The sequence below is a fragment of the Channa argus genome, chromosome 17 (assembly GCF_033026475.1).
Source record: "Channa argus isolate prfri chromosome 17, Channa argus male v1.0, whole genome shotgun sequence".
Taxonomy (NCBI): Eukaryota; Metazoa; Chordata; class Actinopteri; order Anabantiformes; family Channidae; genus Channa; species Channa argus.
Window position 1 is genome coordinate 7,707,357 of NC_090213.1, and position 19,954 is coordinate 7,727,310.

The 19,954-nt window shown below is 38.8% G+C and overlaps 2 protein-coding genes across 5 annotated transcripts in view; both read left to right on the forward strand.

The window, feature by feature from the left end:
- The window catches only part of gphnb (gephyrin b), a 79,177-nt gene extending 77,198 nt beyond the window's left edge, over nucleotides 1-1,979 (forward strand). For all 3 annotated transcript variants that reach the window (XM_067482289.1, XM_067482290.1, XM_067482291.1), the window contains 2 exons: nucleotides 323-419; nucleotides 713-1,979. In XM_067482289.1, coding sequence (XP_067338390.1) covers nucleotides 323-419; nucleotides 713-846 — 231 coding nt within the window. In that variant the 3' untranslated portion in view covers nucleotides 847-1,979. The remainder of the gene's footprint in view (nucleotides 1-322; nucleotides 420-712) is intronic.
- A 1,747-nt stretch (nucleotides 1,980-3,726) lies between these two features.
- pals1b (protein associated with LIN7 1, MAGUK p55 family member b) lies at nucleotides 3,727-19,891 on the forward strand. 2 transcript variants are annotated; one of them, XM_067482027.1, is made up of 14 exons: nucleotides 3,727-3,939; nucleotides 7,162-7,640; nucleotides 8,714-8,922; nucleotides 12,335-12,412; nucleotides 13,866-13,985; nucleotides 14,449-14,610; nucleotides 15,235-15,312; nucleotides 15,405-15,588; nucleotides 16,685-16,753; nucleotides 16,926-16,997; nucleotides 17,640-17,801; nucleotides 18,015-18,217; nucleotides 18,500-18,610; nucleotides 18,827-19,891. In XM_067482027.1, exons 2-14 carry the CDS (start codon nucleotides 7,313-7,315, stop codon nucleotides 19,001-19,003), a joined length of 1,953 nt encoding a protein of 650 aa, XP_067338128.1. In that variant the 5' UTR covers nucleotides 3,727-3,939; nucleotides 7,162-7,312; the 3' UTR covers nucleotides 19,004-19,891. The 2 variants fall into 2 exon arrangements, with proteins under 2 accessions (XP_067338128.1, XP_067338129.1); XM_067482028.1 differs by having other exon boundaries at nucleotides 13,878-13,985.
- Nucleotides 19,892-19,954: the final 63 nt, after the last annotated feature.

The window sequence follows — 19,954 nt, forward strand, 5'->3', positions numbered from 1 at the left end:
TGGAAAAAAATTGGACCAAAGCATTTGTCATAATTTGTGAGATTTTGACATTTTCTTTCTCTTGTCTTTGAATTTTTTCCTTTTAGCTGAAATGTCATAAACCTATTTCCCAGGTGTATGGCGTAGTGAGAAAAGTATGATACCCAGAGCTTCAACAGTCTGCAGTCAAACTATGAATCAGTCTGCTGTCAGAAATCCCACTGTTTCTAACTTCCATTCTATATAACAACTGTGAAACTAACTATCAGATATGTATCCATGGTGAAAAAGAGGGCTTGTTTATATATATTATTATAATTTACATTGTAAATTCGTTCTCTAGCTGTCTTGTGATGTGAAGTTGGACCCTCGCCCTGAATATCATCGATGCATTCTGACATGGCATCACCAGGAGCCTCTGCCGTGGGCACAGAGTACAGGTATTAAAATGTGGCTACCATACAATACTGTAAAGGGCTGAATATCACAGCCACATGTGACTTACTCCTTTCATTGGTTGATAGAATAATTTTTCCAAGAGTCTTTAAAAATTAGATTTTTTTTTATGTCAAGACAATCTCCTTAAATAAATTACTCCCTGTCAAGCAAGAGATCCAAGGAAAGAGTGAATTTAGTTACAGTAAATGAGATCATTTTAAAAAGATACAGTTTTTCACACTTGAAGGATGGTTCAGAGCTCTGATTTAAAGTGTCCCCCTCCTCTCTGCTGCAGGGAACCAGGTGAGCAGCAGGTTGATGAGTATGCGCAGTGCTAACGGGCTCCTGATGCTACCTCCAAAAACAGAGCAATACGTGGAGCTGCACAAGGGCGAGGTGGTTGACGTCATGGTCATCGGCCGGCTATGATGTCATCACAGAGGGACGGCGAGTTGGTGTCATATAGCGAGAGTTGGAATGGGTGGTTCACGGTGCATGTCCACATATCATTGACTATTCTGTAATATGCAACGGCACAGCTAGTTTTTATTGATTTGGATAACGTTGAGGTATAGTCAACATCTTGATCACAACCTAGATACATATGAAAAAATTAATTTAGAAAGATTATAGTATTTCAAACAAAGAAAATATAACTTTTAATGAAAAAAATCAAATTATAAAAAGAGATTTATTCTGTAATATATTATTATGATTATTCTTATTATTATTATCATTATTCTTCTTATTATCATCATTATATTAAGGCAACTTTGTTCCTTTCATTGCAATTGCTTTGTGTGTTCAATGCTAGACCTTATCTATAGCAGTAGCATTTTAATAGACAGCTGTAGGTGCCTGCCAGGACAAAAAAAGAAAATTATTATTTTCTCATCTTAAGTGGAAAAAATAATCTGTTTTTTTTGAAAATAAAGAAAACATAGAGGAAGACTCCAGGTTTCCCACAGTGCTCAGCTAAGAGGACGAGGAAGGCACATCAAGGCCACTTCCTCTTTTGAGCCCCCATCAAGGTGACACTTCTGTTTTTCTCTCATTAGTATGCATCATAATGGCTTCACAAAAAGCTTTGCTTGTTGTTTATCTTGTGAGTCTTGTTTATGTGCGCAGTGCCAAAATGCCTGGGCAGGGAAGAGGTGATTTTGGGAGGGGGGTGGGTGGGGGGGCACACCCCAGACTGCCCAGACCCTGAAGCTTCCTTATATTCACGGTGACCGGGTGTAAACTCTGCTCCAGAATCCCCCCTGGGGGGGAGCCGAACCTGGGATAAATAATCTTTTATTTGATCAACTATTTAAGAGGAAAAAAAGACAGAAAAGAAACAGCTTCTTTAAGTGCTGACAGCCTTTTTAACCAACTTCACAAAAAATGTACAGAAAAAATAAGATCCATATTGTACAGATATATGTGACCAGCACTCCTAAGAAAATTATTAAGCAATGAGGAGACATTGAACAACGCTGTACTATAACATTTTCTGTAATGATATGAAACTGATGAAAGAGACTAAGATAATAAAAGTCCTTGATCATTATGTAAAAAAAGTTCTTGTTGAGTTTCCTTTTCTTAATAAAATATGTATCTAAAGAAAAAAAAAGTGATTTTTCTTCTTTGGCACTAAATGTTTTGTAGGGAGTTACGTGAAGGTGAGAGACAACGGTCTTACATCTCCTATTCCTTTTTTTTTGTGTGTGAAAAAGCTACTGTGACCTACCAAAAACATTCAATTTCATCTTTTCATCTTTTCCCAGCTGTATTTTTGCAGAATCCAGTCAGTTTTGTATGTTTCTTGTTCAAAAGGTCTTATTTCATGATGACTTTGGGTGTGGCTGGACAGTGCTGTACCTCTGTCTTAGATGGTCATTTTTATCTGAATGAGTTTAGATTATTATTATCATTGGTACCTTACCAACTGTGATCAAAGAAAAGTCCATTTATGTTTCTGTGGTCTTGTACTTTTTACTTGACCACGCATGGCAAATATAAACCTTAACACTCATGTACAACCCTCTTTTTTTCTTTGAAACATGTTTTAATGAGGTGTGAGGTTGCTGTAAAATGCTACACTGATTTTTTTCCTCTCCAAGTTTTGTTCCAAGAGTTTGTCATTGTTGTATTGACGCAATGTACTGTGAGAAAAAAAAAAAAAAAGATAAGCACAAAGTTATCAGAAGATCAACTTAATAGAAAATGTATCAGCAAAACAGCAACTTCAAGCTTTGGTGAAGATATTTCTGAGGCTGCATGAGATTAGACACTTTCAGTTCTGCTCAGCAAGGTATAAAACAGTATATCCCATTTGGTGATGATTAATGATGCTATGACAAGACCTTAGTTAAGTTAATCTTTGTGAATGCGTATAAAATGTATGGAATGTAGAAGGATCACTGTGAAATGACTATAGGAACTAATGTAAAATTCATCATAACCTCAACTGCAGTAAGTATATCTGTATTTAACTATGCATTGATAAAGTAACTTCAGCTGGCCTAAAAGTGACCTTGAACAAGACACTGAACCCCAACTTAGTGGCTCCCAGTGAGTATTGGCCCACTGTATAGCAGCTCCCCCATCAGTGTGTCAGTGTGATTGTGAGCGTGAATGGGTGAAAGAGAAGGAGTGTAAAGCGCTTTGAGCACCAAAAGGTAGAAAAATGCAGCAAATAAGTGCAGACCATTTACCATCTCTGATAGAAAACCTTCCTCCTTAGGGAGCTTCTGAGCTGGTATTCTGACTTCCTACATCACCAACGGCTGGATTACCACTCAGGTATAGAAGGTTTGGTTGAGTTAATGTGTTATCAAAGTGTGCAGTTGGATCCACTAAGTTGCAACACCCCATCTACAAATGGCACATATAAAAGTGCTACCATAAATATCAGTCTTAATATATATTTTTAAATGTCTATCTTGTTATCTTAAACTATAATAATGATATCTTATAATGTAATACTTTTTCTGATGCGCCAGTCTACATGATGAGTACTAAGATCTAGTCCGTACAAACACAACTGACTGACTGACTAGTTCAAATCCTGCAGGAGAAGCCTGGGGAGAGTATTTTGAGCAATGAACACAGAACACATGAATCTCTTCAACTGTCAATAAGAAACATGATTTGTGCACTCAGTTCCAGAAGTTTTAGAGATTAATGTGACTTGCCTAATTCATGTATATTGCGTATCGCTCTCTGTCATGAGATAGCGTAAGTGGTTATAAAGTGAAAAATGTGCTTATCACGCGTCTGACAGACAGGGGGTGCTGTAGAGCCGCACTGTTGCCAGGGCGACGACTCAAAACACCAGGCGCAGTTGTCCCAGCAATGGCTACAAGTGTCCCAGTGAGTCAGGACTGGAGTCACTGCAGCGGCTGAACGCCGTCCTGTGAGCACCGACAGAGGCCTCGTGTTCTCCGTGTCTGTCCGAGTGCATTAGGACACGCGTTTTCAGGGCGTTGGATTATAAACGGGCAGCCGCTTGTTACCGGAGCCTGCTCTCTGAAAAAAGTGAGTACACGCAGTCTGGTGCGGGACAGCTAACTTACCGTTAAGCTACGCAGTTAGCTAGCGGTACAGGAGCTGCTAGGCTAAAATCCGTGCTATTGTTTCATTAGTGCCAGTGCAAGTTTGCATATTCCAATGATGAATCATGTTTTTTCTAAATGTTTCTGTGTGTTTTAAGCTCCCTTTCACGGCTTGGTGTGAATGTGATACACCGTTATTTGTATGTACACTTTTTTCTATACACAGCTGCTCTAATCACTTCATTGACTTCTGTTAAAATGACGTGACGTCGAACTTTAAAGTCACTTCACGTCAAATGAGCAGCTGCTATTTGTTAAAACACAGAACAATGAGGATAATGAACTAGAGCACGTTCTTTTCCTCCTGGCTACATGTATGTAACGTTAGCTAATTCAAGTCAGACATCTAGTGTTGCAGGGCAAACCCATAGAAACTTCATAATGTAGTTAAGTTGCTTCATAAAATCTGGCACATGGATTAACAAAACAAACAAAAACTAACTACAATTAATCAAGCTGTACCTAAGTGATGTTTCATATAATGGTGCTTTTTAGCTCATAGTAAAATCACTTCATTCGATTTTTGGGAAGCCAGGCGAAAACCTAAATGAATTGAAAAGATAACCTATATGTGAGAAACTTTTCATAAGAACATGCACCATTTGGAAGGAAATCATACTAGAATGATTATGTTATTAACCTAACTATGCCAGCATAGGATATAAGTTAACTGTAGTAACACTTACGCTTTAACAAGTATTCTAAACTCGGGGTACACTTGTGAGGTGTTTCCTATAAGAAATGTAAGCAAAGTAAAACTATTAGAATAGTTTTCTACAGACATTACATTACTTATATGATATTTAAGCACTATTTGCATTCACAAGTAATGCATTTATTATACTGACAAGTAGCAAAAAAGGTCATGTAGACTGACTTGTAAGAGGATATGGTATATTGATTTATTTTGGAAAATGGCTGATTGGACAGTTTCCATCATTTAAATTGAACTCTGTTGATATCCTTTTCATTTTTTGTATTTAGTTTATTTTTTTATTCTTGTATATGTGTTCCTGGCATATGTCATGTATATGTTGTCATTTCGACCTTCTTGTGTCACCTCACATCACAAACGGGCTTTGCTGATATGAGCTTGATTGTCACTATCTAAGTTAAAATTAAATGACTGTAGTGGCGCCAACATTTTTCCAAGTGTCTAATAGAAACATTAAATGTTTCATATCGACTTGTTTGTTTATGTCTAGGTGGGGTTGTTCACTTTATCTTGATGCTTCTAAGCAGGACTCTTTGCATCTCTCCCATTGCTAGTGTAGCCACTGAGCTTGGAGTACAGCATGAGATCCCAGGCTTAATTAAGCCCACTGGAACAGATGGCCTGCTGGCAGTCAGCAGAGACTGTTTATCATCCGTACGCACCGCTACACTGAATGGAGCTAAATGCTTCTGCAGGGGAGGGGTGTGGGATCTTGGACCAAGAGCCAGGGAGATAGATCTGCCAGACGTAATTAGCTGTGGGCAGTAGGTAGAAAGGGAGGAGGGGTGTCATGTGGACATGAGTGTGGGACTGACTATACATGATATGAGCCTCATAGCTTGTTTATCGTTGTACCTAGTAACTTGTATTATTCTGGGCGGGTCACTGTAGAAATTGTGATGTTTTAACAGTTTAAACATTTTGAAAACAAAATTTGTAAGACTAAAGCATTTAAGCCATTGGAGAAACGGAGCTCTATCTTAAGGTACTGTGGTATTTAAACACAAGATAATGTCATTAAGTAAAAGATGAAGAAGACAACATGCAAAAGACTAGAGCAATTTACTTCCCTACTAATGACAAAGCCATTACAGAATATAGATTTTTTTTTTTCTTTTTAATTGAACAACATAAACTCTAGGTAAACATTTCAAACTATTAAATTTCTTAATGCAGATGAATGCACACATGATCCTTTATATAGTTTATAATTTACTGCATTATGTTGGCAGATCTGGTATATTGCATTTCAATGCAATCTTTATTAGTTGTCTTTTCACCTTACAGCCACAGATGGATGTTTTGATTAAGCTTTTTATAAGGACAGGACAATTGGGATCAGGTGTACCAACGCAAATAGCTGGATGGGGCTGAAGTGAAGGGATTTCAGGTGACTGAGGCTAGACAGATTTCCATGTCAGGAGTTAGATTAGTGGTGAGATAGATGAGAGGAGGGAGGAATAAATGTTGGCCCCGATAGACAGGTAGCTGTCTACATGTTGATATTACAGTCATGTTAAAAATACTGCCTGATTATATAATGAAGACAACAGCTTTGAAGTTTGACTTTGTAAAATACATTGATTATTGACAAATTAAATAATTTTAATAGGAAATGTGTCCTCTCAAGGCCTGAATGAGTGTCAGAACACAAACATGTTATTTTGGCTGACTTTAGTGATCTACAGGGAGAGACATTATTATCACTGTACAAAAAAACAGAATTTGAATAAATATTTACATAAATGCAATAAAACCTATTCACACTGGAGCTGAGGCTAAGTAATATTTCCAATATTAACTGATCCTGTGATTATATTCTTAATTAATCAGTGATGGGTAACAAAAATAAGAAGTTGGAATAGTTACAAATCTGTAACAACACAAAGTTTTGCATTTTTACTTAAAAACTAAATACTTTAAACTATGAATTGATATTAATCCATTATCAAACTAGTTGTTAGGCAATAAAAAAATCTATACTGTAGTTGAGACAGCATTTAATCAGTTGTCACCATGTGAAGCTCTAAATCTGCCATATTGCTGAGCATTTTCTCTCATAGCATTTTCTGATACAAACCGCAAAGAAATAGCTTATATTGAAAATTAAATTAACCCCAGATTGATTAAGTGTCTCTAAAGTATAACCCTGTGATGTACCTTTTAGTATTGTCATTTGTTGAGTTATCAACAAAGAGTTGTGGCCATGGTTGTCCCAGCCTACCCACCAGGTGTATTCCTGAGCGAGACACTCAGGAGGGACCCCCCACTCCCACCCCCCACCCCTGTGGCTGCCCACTGCTCCCCCTAGGGGGATGGGTTAAATTCAGAGAAAGTATCTCATTGTAACACATATGTATATGTGCTCAATGCCAATAAAGGTTTTTCTTCTTTTTCTTCTTTACTGTTTAATAATTGTCCGTATTTCAGGGTGACAGATCATGGAATATAAGGGACTACATTCTTCATTGTAATGCTATGGCTCCTGATTTGAAAAGTGTCAGCACCAGTGACTTATAACACCTAACGGGATTTCCATAAACACTGGGAGTTGTTTGAGTTGGACACTGCTGCAGCAGGGATGATCACATCCCATATGAATGGCTATGTGCAAGAGGTCCCTGGTCAGGCCAAAAGCCACAGGGAGAGGGCTGTGGACTGCCCAGGAGAGGAAAGTAGCCTCGTCAAATCTCCACATTGCAGTGCTCACATGGAAAGGATCCAGCACTACCAGGAGGAGCTAAGAAAGAGGAAAGAGGAGGATAGCAGGGGCAAGCACGACATTGACCCTAACGCTTCCCTGAGGCTCAAGAAGTTGTCCCAGAACCCCAAGGTAGGGATTGACAATCCTACCTTCGAAGGGAAGGAAACAGGAACCAAAGACACTTGCTCCCAGGAAACTGTGGCTGGTGAGTTGAGATGATGAGTTGAGTGGTGAAATGTTTTTATTTATTTACTTTTTTGGGGGGGGCGGGGGGTCAAAGAAGGTGGAAGGAGGAAGAAAGGTCAAAAAGGGCAGGACCAGTAGAGCTCGCAGAAGAACGGGAAGTTGTGAGGCTTCACGAACATTCATTGAGAACAAAAGTAGTCAAAACAATAACTATTGACTTGGCAGAACAACAGGAACTGATGGAGGAGGGTATTTTAAGGGCTGTCCACCATTGCCAGTTGTTAGTGCCTTGGTCATTAGCATTTTTTCTTTCAACCAGATAAAGACCCATTGAGATCGAGATCTTATTTACAAGGGCGACCTGGCCAAGAGGTCAGCAGCACACATCATAATAAATAATACAATTTTAAAGGCTTTGCACCACTTTCTTGAGGATAAAAAATCTAGGAACATACTTTTTGTCATAGCTCTTAAAAGATTCACTGTTTATTTCTACTGACCATTACCTACATCCATTGTTTTATTACACTAAAACTTGACTATGTTTAGCACAAAGAGATTACAAGAAGTCTTCATCTGACAGCAGTGAGGCAAAATCTGAGCCAGTCTTCCTAGATTGTTTGCATCGGAAACTCATCAGAATCCAGGATTACCAAACATCCATATGTATTATATAGTAATTTTCAGTTAGAAATAAAATTATTATACTAATAATAGAGAACTTGGTCTTTGGGAGACTACATTTTAATGTGAGATTAAACAAGAGACAACAGTCTTATGTCTTACAGTATTAATAGGTGAAATTCAAGTAAAATGGGCCAGCGGGAAAATGTAGTATGAAAGCACAAGAAGTACCTCTGGTGCAACTCCACTTGCTTGGACAGGTACATGGACATGGGGACGCAAGCTGAAAAGATTAAACCACAAAATAAAGTTGTTGCCAGCAGAAAACTGTAATATAAGCATGTAAAAGTAGATGATTTTAGGATTTTGCACCAACTGAATATCGGACACTCATGTATTCAGGAGCTGTGTTGGAATGAAAGCTTAACATTGCATCTGTCCTGTTTCCCATCTTTGCCACTTTCTCAGACCTAGAGGAGTTGCTGCAGGCCCTAAAGTGGGCACAGCACTGCCTGACTGATGCCCAGAGCCAGCAGGATGTGGAACTAATAATGCAGCTCCTTGCTAAAGAGGACTTCACAAATGCCTACACCATCTACTGCGCTGTGTCCCAGCAGATGACCAGAGTCAGTCCCACCTCACCCCTCACTGCACAAGCACAGGACCTTTGCCAAGAGGTATGCATAATGGGAATTTAACGGTTAATAAAGATGAATATTTAGATAGAAGCACTTATTAAAAGTTGAAAAAGAATGGACTGAGTGGTACCTTTGCTTTTACTACTGTGTCTGTACTTGTTAACATAGTTTATACTGCTGGGTCTATTGATTTGTGTCCAGAGTTTCAGAAAGAACTTGATCTACGAGCACACGCTGAAATGTGCCCAGAATAATAAATATCTAACTTTAATTTGTCACAAAACCAAATCTGTAGCTGTTGAGACTAAGAGACTCTGTGAAGAGGAGGTGGTTTCTTCATAAAGATGCTGAGTTGGTTCTGTCCCATGTGTTATTTGGTTTTATATTTAGAGGCAAGCACCTCTGTGAGTAAAGAACCTGAACAAACTTAATCAAGCATGAAAATCTTTGCTGAGGCGATAATTAATTCAACAAAGCTGCCCAAAAGATAACCATGGAATCTTGAATAATTATTAATTGTAAATTGTCTAGTGGTTAACAAGGTGAGTGAAATCAAAAATGAGGGATTTGTTGGATCCAGACCATCCATTAAATAAGCTTGGGGAAAACAAGTTAAAACATGGCAGAGGAAAAAAAAACACCATAGTGTTCTTTTTTTTTATGTGATTTCCCCGTCCACCAGTTGCTGTTTCATCTTTAAATAAGTTGTCAGAGATTTCTCTGAGCCCCAGTGCAGAATGTGACAGAGAACTGCAGCTGACTTTCTGACAGGTTACACCCACAGTAGCCACTTCATTAGGATTAGTGTCAACTTTTGATAGGCATAGCATGAAAGACTGTAATACAGGCCTTCCAGTGTAGTTATAATGGTGCAGTTTGATTTGTTTTTTCTAGAAGTGTAAGAATCAGTTTTGTTTTGATGAATGCTGCTATGAGCTGAGTACAGTGAAATTGAAAGGCACCAAGCAGCATTGCAACAGAATTTCTGTTATCAAACCTGAGAACAGTAGTTTGAACACACAAGGAGCTGTCTGAGATGATCTACAGTCATGAAAACAGTAATGGTACTACAATTCCCTGGTTTTCTACATAAATTGGTCTATAAATGTCACCTGATATTCAACAAAGTCACATATCGACAAACAGAACATTTCTAAGCTGGTAAGGTAAAACATAAACAGTCAAATTCTTTCATGTCACTGAACACAACAAACAGTGATAATGGAAAAAGTAATAGCAACAGTGTTTTAATAACTGGTTGTACTGGCAGCACTAATCCCAAGCAAGTGATTTCTGTAGCTGTGTATTAGACCTGAACAATGTTCAACAAGGAGGAATGTTGAACCATTCTTCTTTCTAGAACTGCTTCAGATAATCCATATTTTCAGGACATCTGGTATGAATGAATCACTTCAGGTCATTCCACAGCATCGCTATCAGGTTGAGGTTAGGGCTCTGCCTGTGCCACCCCATAAGGTGAATTTTGTGGCTAGCCAAACTGCCATTGCCGTGTAGGATACTTTGATAAACTTGCTATTCATTTACTCCTCCAAATTGGCAAGTAGTCCAGGTCCAGAGGCAACAAAGCAGCCCTAAATCATGATGCTGCATCCTCCGTACTTCACTTTTGGGATGAAGTTTTCTTGGTGGGATGCCTTTTTCTTTTTACATCAAACGTAAGGCTGTGTGTTCTTCTCAAACAATTTTACTTTTGTTTCGACTGTCCACTACACATTTTCCCAGTACTATTGTAAAGTGCCATGGTGGACTAACAAACTTTGGGCATGGTGCAGTGTTTTGTTTTTTGTTTTTTGAGAGAGAGCACTTCCTCCTTGGTATCCTGCCATGGATACCATGGCTTTTCAGTGCTCTGCATATGGTTACTGTATGCTCAGAGATAATAACAAGCTTCAATTAATACTTTAAGTATTTTGCTGTTAAGTTAGGGTTCTATTTTACCTCATTGAGCATTCTGTGTTGTGCCTTTGGAGTGATCTTGTCTGGGTGCCCACTCCTATAGAGTGAAGCTACAGTACCCAATTGTCTGTATTTATTTACAATATGTAGATATTCTCATGAATATCTAAAGTTGATATTCTGTAAACCTTTCCACCTACAAGCAAATCAACAGCTCTTGGTCATAGGTCTTATGAGATCTCCTTTTTTGAGATCACATCACCTGATTCTGCTTGTGAAGAGCACCCTGACACTGTTTGAGTGGTTTTAAAAGTCAAGGTAGTGCTAAACCACACCTCCGTGCTTGTCTCGTTGATTGGAGCTCATTTTGGCTAAAACCTGACTCCAGTTGGCATTTAGTGACATCAGAAGACAAGTGTTGCATATACTTTTTCCACCATCACTTTGCACATTTAATGGGTATGTTTAATAAAGACATGACAGATCATGATAGTTTGTGCTTTATCAGCTTAGAAATATTGTTTGTTTATATTTGTGACTTTGATTACAATCTGGTCACAAACAGCAACATTACTTTTATTGCGACTGTATGTTGCCTCACACCCTTATTTCCTGCAAACAGCAAATCTTTGTGCACAATCACCCTACCAGATGAGGTTGCAAGGTGCTTAACAATGCATAATAGTTTGAGCTGCTGTATCTGAACTGAGTTCCTGTTCTGTGTAACATTCAGCTTAAAAACTGGGTAAACTAATCTCCCAGCAGCACTTGGTGCTGGCTGAGCAGTACAGCACACCGCAGAAAGATAGCCAGGATCTGGGCAGCCAGAAAAAGAAACTCCAGCAGCTTACAGCACTGTGGTCCGAGGTGCAGCACTGTTGGGGGGAGGGGAAAGTGCGTCACCTTGTTAGTGAGAGCTTTGATTAGTGTAATGGATGAACTAAGCTCTATACAGGAGATAAAGAGAAGGAGGCAGAATGACAGGGTTGGAGAACAGCACTAGGCCCATTGGTTCAATAAATGGTCCAAGCCACAAACAACAGGGTCTTCACACCAAATGACAACACAGGAAACCAATGATAAAAATAGAAGAATATAGCAGAGAGGAAAAAAAGAAAGAAAGCTGTAAAATGAAGCAGACAGAGGGGAATCTGAGTGGGATAAGATGAGACATCTAATATGCAGAAGTTCATTTGTAAGCACAAACTGTGAAAATGAAACTCTGAGGATCCAACCTCTTTTCGTTATGCAATTAGCTCATTAGTGTTATGCTAGGCTTCACACAGAAAAACGGTTTCCAGACCAAACAAGCAAACTGTCACAGGATTTTAATTAATTTACTGTCAATAATTTGTTTTGGAAATTGTGAAGCAAATCAAGGCATTGAAAACAAATGAAAAGATAATTTAGAATAAAGTTTCAAATGTATTTAATTAAATCTCCTGATATTCCACTTTTCAGATATTGTACAATTGAACATTATAGTATCACATTTTACCTTACGATAGCGCTTTATGTCTATGTTTGTGTTCAGGTGCAGAAGATGCTCCAGTCCAATCGACAGAAGGAAGGTTTGGAGCTCAAGGCTCTGCTCACAAATCCTCATCTTCAGGTCAGAGGCCTATGTGACCTATTCTGTCTTCTATCTATTATACCCCTTAATGATTTTTAAAAATGATTTTCAGTACCATATTTGTCATCTTTGACCATTGTCACAGTGGTGTGGGTGAGACCAACTGCCTATGCCTCTTTTTATGTGATGCCCTAGGTTTTGTTTAGGGTGGTTTGATGTTGCTTTAATCTGTGTAATCATTATCTTAGCTTCCATTGCCAAGCCTACTGTTGGCACAGCTGACTGACCGGACAATTAAGATGTTCCTGTTAGGTGTGCCACATGCTCCATCTTTACAGAAACGATTATGCATCACGGGTTCAGACAGTCCACAGCTGTGCAAGAAGTCACATTCTAAAAATCCATATGCATTGGATTTTGGATACCTGTGCATCTAATTAGTAGGACATCTGTTTAGTATTTTTTTTATATCAACATAAGAAAACAATCAAATAACCACATTGTGCTGCTTTGGTGTGGCTTCAATTGCTCAGCCTCCACATTTGTCAATTTAAGTTTTAGTAATTCTCCTGTAAAACAAATGTCATTATATCAGACTGTATTCATCCATTTACAAGGTACTTAGGAGAAAGAAGACCTCAGGTGGATGACTCAGTGGTTTTACAGTTGTAGGTCCTGACATAATATTGCCGGGGTTCTATGTTTGACCCGTGTGACCATGTGAACTACAATTCTCCCACTGGCCTATTAACCGCTCCGCTGACTCAAACTCACGCAGCCAGCAGGGGCGGTGTGATGCGATTCAGCCTTGTGGCACACAAAGTGGAACAGATTATGTCGTTTTCTCTCCAGGGAGCAGAGGACCACATGAGTCACCCTGTGTCCTGTAGAGGTAGACAACTGCATGTCCAAAACTAATGGAGATTTGTGAGAGAACCAGGGTGTCCTCAAGTCCAGCTGTCTCCCTTTCACCATTTCCTAGGATGCATTTTCCTCACAAGCAAGGAAGCCAAAGGTGTTTGATGATTGATGGCAGTGGATGCTGACTCCTAAAAGCAAACGGAGATTAAGACAGATTGTGTGCACGGCAAAGCTTAGCCCTGCCTCCACTCTCTCCAGCCCCCATGCTGCAGGATAGAGAAACTAATTTGGACTGACAGTTATTAATTGTTCGGTACAGAGCACTTGTCACGTTAAATGAAGTGAAAGAGCAATCTCTGTATTATTTCTGGCTTAGATATGGGTTCTCTGACAGGTCTTGTTAAAAAAGATGGGGGATAGGTCGATTTCCAGTTGCATGTGCACGTCTCAGAGAAAGGGTTTGGAAACGTGTTTGGTATTACTTCTTGTTCATCATTATTTATCTACAATGTGTCTCTTTACCTCATGCTGCCTCCTTTGTCATTTGTCTTTGTCTGTTCTATTTGTGAAAATGTCTGTACGGACATACTGTTTGTTTCTATGTATGTCTTGTGTTTGTTTTATGTGGCAGGCACTAATGCAGGCCCACGACAGTGTGGCGGTGCAGGAAATGGCAGAGGAACATGTGACCCAGTACCTTGGTGAAACAGTTAAACTGGTGCGGTTGGAGAAGGCCCGTGACACTCCACTGGTAAGACACCCCCATCAGTCTTTGTCAGCCATGTGCTTACCCTTTACATACATCCTTCTACATATTTCAGTCTCTAAGGCCGTTAAAAGTGCTTTATGCTCTATAATCCAATTGTACATTACATTGTTACACTTTGCGTTGTTACACAGGCAAAGTTAAGAATCAATTGTGTAAGGGTTTGTCAGTGCATTCACAAACCTGTAGGGCAGCAAGACGTCTGTTGCCATTCAAGCAGAAACATGACACTAAGATGTTCACTGTATATGTGAGTACGTGACATTTTTATTTAAGCTGTTGCCTCTCCTTTTGCTTTTATGCTTAACATCTCTGTTCAGCGCTGTTTAAGAGATAGGTTTGAGGTTTCATTTCATTTTGCCTACATAATTATTTTCTTGTGTGGTGTTTGTGTTGTGAGTTCATCTCAGTTATCTACTGTGTGTGTTTGTGTGTGTGTGGCCATTAGGGTGCGACGGTTCGAAACGACATGGACAGTGTTGTGGTGAGTCGTGTGGTGAAAGGCGGAGCAGCAGAGCAAAGCGGCCTCCTCAGTGAAGGAGATGAGATCCTGGAAATTAATGGAATTGCTATACGTGGGAAACATGTGAATGAAGTCCATGACTTACTGGTAAAGAGCATGGTTTATCAACGTGGTGCCCAGAAACTTCCAATGCTCTGTTGATCTTCAGTGCTCATGTTTTAATCTCATAGGAATAGTTATAGGGTGCATACCGGTGACTTAAAATCTAAAGGTTTGCACATTTTATATCAGAAGACATTAGACTATTCGTAAGGGTTGATCTTATCTGATGACACTAGGGGTGAATATTCACTTCTAGATTAATTTTGATTTGTTTGACATTAGTAATATTTGTTGATTTTCATTACCTACAGAAACACTAAACAACATAAATCTATCAAAGTAATATTAAGTTACATTGTTTAGTGAAAAGTAAAAATATGTAGCATCAAGACACCAAACACAATTGTTTACATTAATTTGAAGAGAATAACTAACATTACTGCTTACTGCATTTATTCCTGGAAGGCATCCACTTCTCTTTCCTGTGCCAAATTTAATTATAATTTGCCATAAATGTCCGGGCAGTTGTTTGTGAATAATCTTTCAATCTGTAATATTTGTCCAATTGTATAAGAATAAAACATTGCCAAGCATGAGCCTAAAGAAATCTCTTGAGGGATGTGACTTATTTGTGTTATTTGATTTACGGGGTCTTGTCTTTTCCATCAGCAACAAATGCATGGCACTCTGACCTTCCTCCTCATTCCGAGCCCTCAGGTCAAACCCGCCCCGCACAGACAGACTGTGGTAAGTCTCTAATGATGTATGTGTGCGGGAATAATGAGAGAACACCTGTCTGCTCGTTACACTAAGCTTGATGCTACAACCCCTATCCTCAGATGCACGTCCGAGCTCACTTTGACTACGACCCCTCTGATGACCCTTTTGTGCCATGTCGAGAGCTAGGCCTGTCCTTCCAGAAGGGAGACATCCTCCATGTCATCAGCCAGGATGACCCCAACTGGTGGCAGGCCTACAGGGATGGAGATGAGGACAACCAGCCCCTGGCTGGACTCATTCCAGGTAGAGATCATACCGGGGTTGAATGTTAATATTTAGTTTGTTGCTTTACAAGGGCAGAGAACTGCAAACACATACTACTACCATTATAAAAATCTAAAAGAATCATAAACTGTTGGTTAGGATGGTAAAATTAGTAACTTCATCACTATTTGTGACTGGTTATATACAGTCACACTTTGGCTGTTGTGAAATGTTGTGAAGTGTGGCAAATGATGGTTGATGCAATGAAGGGGAAAAAGCATCAGGCATCATATTACTGAGCTTAGCAGGTTCAGCATCTTAACTTTTTGGGAACCATGACAACTAAAGTTAGGATTAAGGGGAAAAAGAATTGCAGATTAACTGTTCCAACTTTAATCAATGTTCGTATCCTAATTTCAGACAGCATTACAAAACAACTAGTTTTTAAAACACAAACTATGTCAGGATATGTATACTGTGCATATACCCACATTGCTCCCATCATTTAGTAGTGATGGCTGAATTGTCCCAAAAGGTATTTAACACAATACATGAAGAACATACATCGGAATAATTGAAATTTGATTTTTTTTTTTTGTGAATTACATTTAACAAAAAATGAAATTTTAGTAAAAATCATAATAATGCCATTATAACTAATAAATAATATCTTCTTATGTTTAGTATAATTCCATCCTCAGTAGTATGACAGAAAACAGTCACATATAACCACTTGTCTGTCTCTGGCTAATAACTAATCTGGCTACCTGAACGATCCTGGCAGAGAACAGCACCCATCTGCTACGTCAAGCAGATTAAAACAAACACCTTATTTGTGATTACTCTTTGACCTGGCCTGTTGTGGCTGAAGGAAAAGGAGGTTAAGTGCTGGAAATGGAAAGCGGGCCGACTTTGTGCCTGTTCTTAAACAAGTCTGGAAAGTCCACAAAAGTATGGCTTCTGATGTTTGCAATTTTACCCCCTTGAACTAATACATTCAGTGGTGTGTGCTATTTATCAATAATTAGTTAAGAAATTTTTTTTTAATATAAATTTAATTTTAAGACACAATATCTGTATGTGTATATGTATTCACGGATTTGGTATCTGACTTGTTTTCATTTGCTTTTCTCAGGAAAAAGCTTCCAGCACCAGAGAGAATCCTTGAAGAAAACTATACCAGACAGGAGCCGGGAACACCAAGGTGATTGGATAATGTTGAAACATACTGAATGTGTGGCAAAAAGAGATTTGCAAACCTGAAAATTTTGCATTCACTTTGACTTGTGAAAGAGTAATATTGCTCTAGGGTCTATAAATTGTAACAGTGACAGTCTGCATTAATAAGCTACACTTATTACACCTGTGTCTTCCAGGGAAACTTTGGTATCCAAAGAAGAGCAAGAAACAGAGGAAGAAGAGTACATCAAACTTTAGCAAAAATTCCGGTAAGACTTTGCTCTGGGTGTTTCTTATGAGACTGAAAAGTGGGTTGCTGATTTAATGTGCTACCCCTTCTTTAGCAATACCACTGAGAAGCTACACAAGTCACAACACGTCGCTCTTAATTCACCACCTGTGACGGACACTTCCGTGCTGGGCAAATTCCAAGTGTCCACACATTGTTAGTATTAACACCACCGTTAGCTGGAGTTGACACATCTTGTCGTTGTCACAGCAGCTTGTCCTGACTCAGTGTGTCACAGGTCAGATTAGTCCTGTCTTCACAGACAGGATCAGGAAGGCACTCACAGGTGCCTAGCTGGTGCATAAATGGTTTGGAGGGACCAGTGGTGTTTTTTGCCTCACACACATTGTGTACACTGTGCTCACTGGCTGGTAGTAGAAGGCTGTGATTGTTCATTTTATGTGTGTATAGCTAAAATTATCAAGCGTGATGCATGAAAACAAACAAGTAGTAATGCAATAGTGTGGTTTTGTGTAGACCTTCCTCCTACCTTTCCCCTCCACTCAGAGGTCAGAGGTCAGATTTAATTACAGAATAGCAGATCAAGAGCTAGAAGGGATTAGGTATGTTTTTCTATGCAATCTTTTATTAACCCCGGCCATACTGCCATCACTCTCTTCAGACTATGATGACATCTTGACCTATGAGGAGATGTCTCTCTATCATCAGCCTGCCAATCGTAAACGCCCCGTAGCTCTGATTGGTCCGACAAACAGTGGTCATGATGAGCTACGACGGAGGCTTCTGTCCATTGAACCAGAAAGGTTTGCTGTAGCTGTTCCACGTAAGTCCACATTTTGTGACGCCTTGAAACATGGTAAATGCATGATAATGTTTTCAAGACCAGTGACAGTATCACAAAATTTAAAATTGATGCCTGGTTAAGAACTGATTATATGTTTTTGAAGTAATAAAGAAAGAATGCTTTGTATCAATAGATGAAAAAAGTATTTGCGGGAACTCAAATTTAACTTTATTTACCCTTTTCATGGTACAGACACAACCAGAAACCCAAGGATACACGAACGAAATGGCCGCGAGTACCATTTTGTGAGTCGACCTGCCTTTGAAACTGACTTGGCAACAGGCAAGTTCATTGAGTCAGGCGAATATGAGAAGAACTTGTACGGCACCAGCACAGATTCTGTCCGACAAGTGGTCAACTCTGGACGCATCTGTTTGCTCAGCCTGCACACCAGGGTAGGGGGGTTCTGGCTGTTATTATTTCTAACATGTTAATTACTACGCTCATGTTATTCCTCTGGTTTGATATCAGTTATTGTGTCTTGGTCTGAACATAATTACACCTTTTTATGTTCTTTACACACATCTCAAATACATTTTTGAGACGTGTGTAAAGTCCCTGTAATACAAAGTCATTACTCCTGAATCATGTAGAATATAGTTAGTAAATAAAACCTTGCTGTAGTGTTTGGTGCAGTTCTTTCCTGCAACTTAATGTGTATCTGTACCTCTTGTCAGTCTCTACAAGTGTTGAGGTCTTCCAACCTCAAGCCATATGTCATCTTCATCGCTCCTCCTTCTCAGGAACGACTACGCACCCTGCTGGCCACCGAGGGTAAAACACCAAAGGTACCATTGTGCATTGTTGAAAAACTGCAACATGTTTCAGCAGAATAAAACATTAAATGTGTATACCAGAAATAATTGTCACTCTTTGGCAGGCAATGAAAAGATTTATGTTAAATATAAAAAAAAAAAATCAAAAATCAAATCTAAAATATTTATGTTTGATAGAGTTGAGTCATTCACATTTCCTTAAACTGATGTCTTGTTTTCTGTACACAGCCAGAGGAGCTGAAGGACATTATTGAGAAGGCTCGCGAGATGGAGCACAACTTTGGCCACTTCTTCGATGCAACAATCGTGAATATGGATCCAGACCAGGCTTTCCATGAGCTGCGCAGGCTGATAGACAAGTTGGACACTGAGCCACAGTGGGTGCCCACTTCCTGGCTGTGCTAGAAATCACAGGGTTATGACCAAAAGGAGTCTCAGGGCAGAAGATAGTAAACAAAAGAGTAAAAATATTTTTTTCCTGGCGACTTAAAAAACTAAGGACCGTGGTAATTGTCACTGGATTTTCACTTGCACATTCTCCTTGTTTGTTGAGGAAGTGATTTTTACCACACGTTGCAGGGATGGGACTCAACCTTTCACATTTCTTTTTGTTGCCGTGTGTCTTTGGTTGTGATATTCATGTATTATGAAGGTTGTTGTTTATCTTTGTTTTATGCAAATTCAATTATAAAACTTATAGAAATTTCTATTGTATGTTTAATAGTTATTTATTATAATTGTGTGTATATATTTTTTTTCTAGAAAAAATATTTTATTGATACATTTTATGTGTGTTATATACAAAACAGTGCACTCAACTGGCAGAGTGTGAATGTCACAACTATGGTTTCCTGTTTCTGCAGAACACACTGACAGGTGCCAAAGACAAGAGAAGCACTTAAAAGTCGCTGCAGTGTAATGTCTTCCATTCAGAAATACAAATATGATGTACTCTGCGCAGTTTTGTGGACACCAGTGTCAGTATTAATTTGTGCTGTTCCAAGTCTTTTTTATTATCTTTATTTACACTGTGATAAAAAACAAAAAAACCTTAAATCTAAGTTGTTTTTTTTTTGTTTGTTTGTTTGTTTTCTGTAGCTGGTATCATTACATTAAATCACACTGCAAAGTAATGTTAACTTTTTTTTTTTTTACCAGTAATGTAAAAAGAAATAATCAGAAATTTAATGTAACTTAAAGAAATTCTGTATTACTTCTTTGCAGAGTACTTCATAAGCACAACTGAAGAAAAACAGTGTTAATAAAATCCAGTGCATATTTGTGCAAACAATATATATACTGCATGCATTGATTCATCTTGGCAAATTCCTGGTATTGTATTATATATATATATTT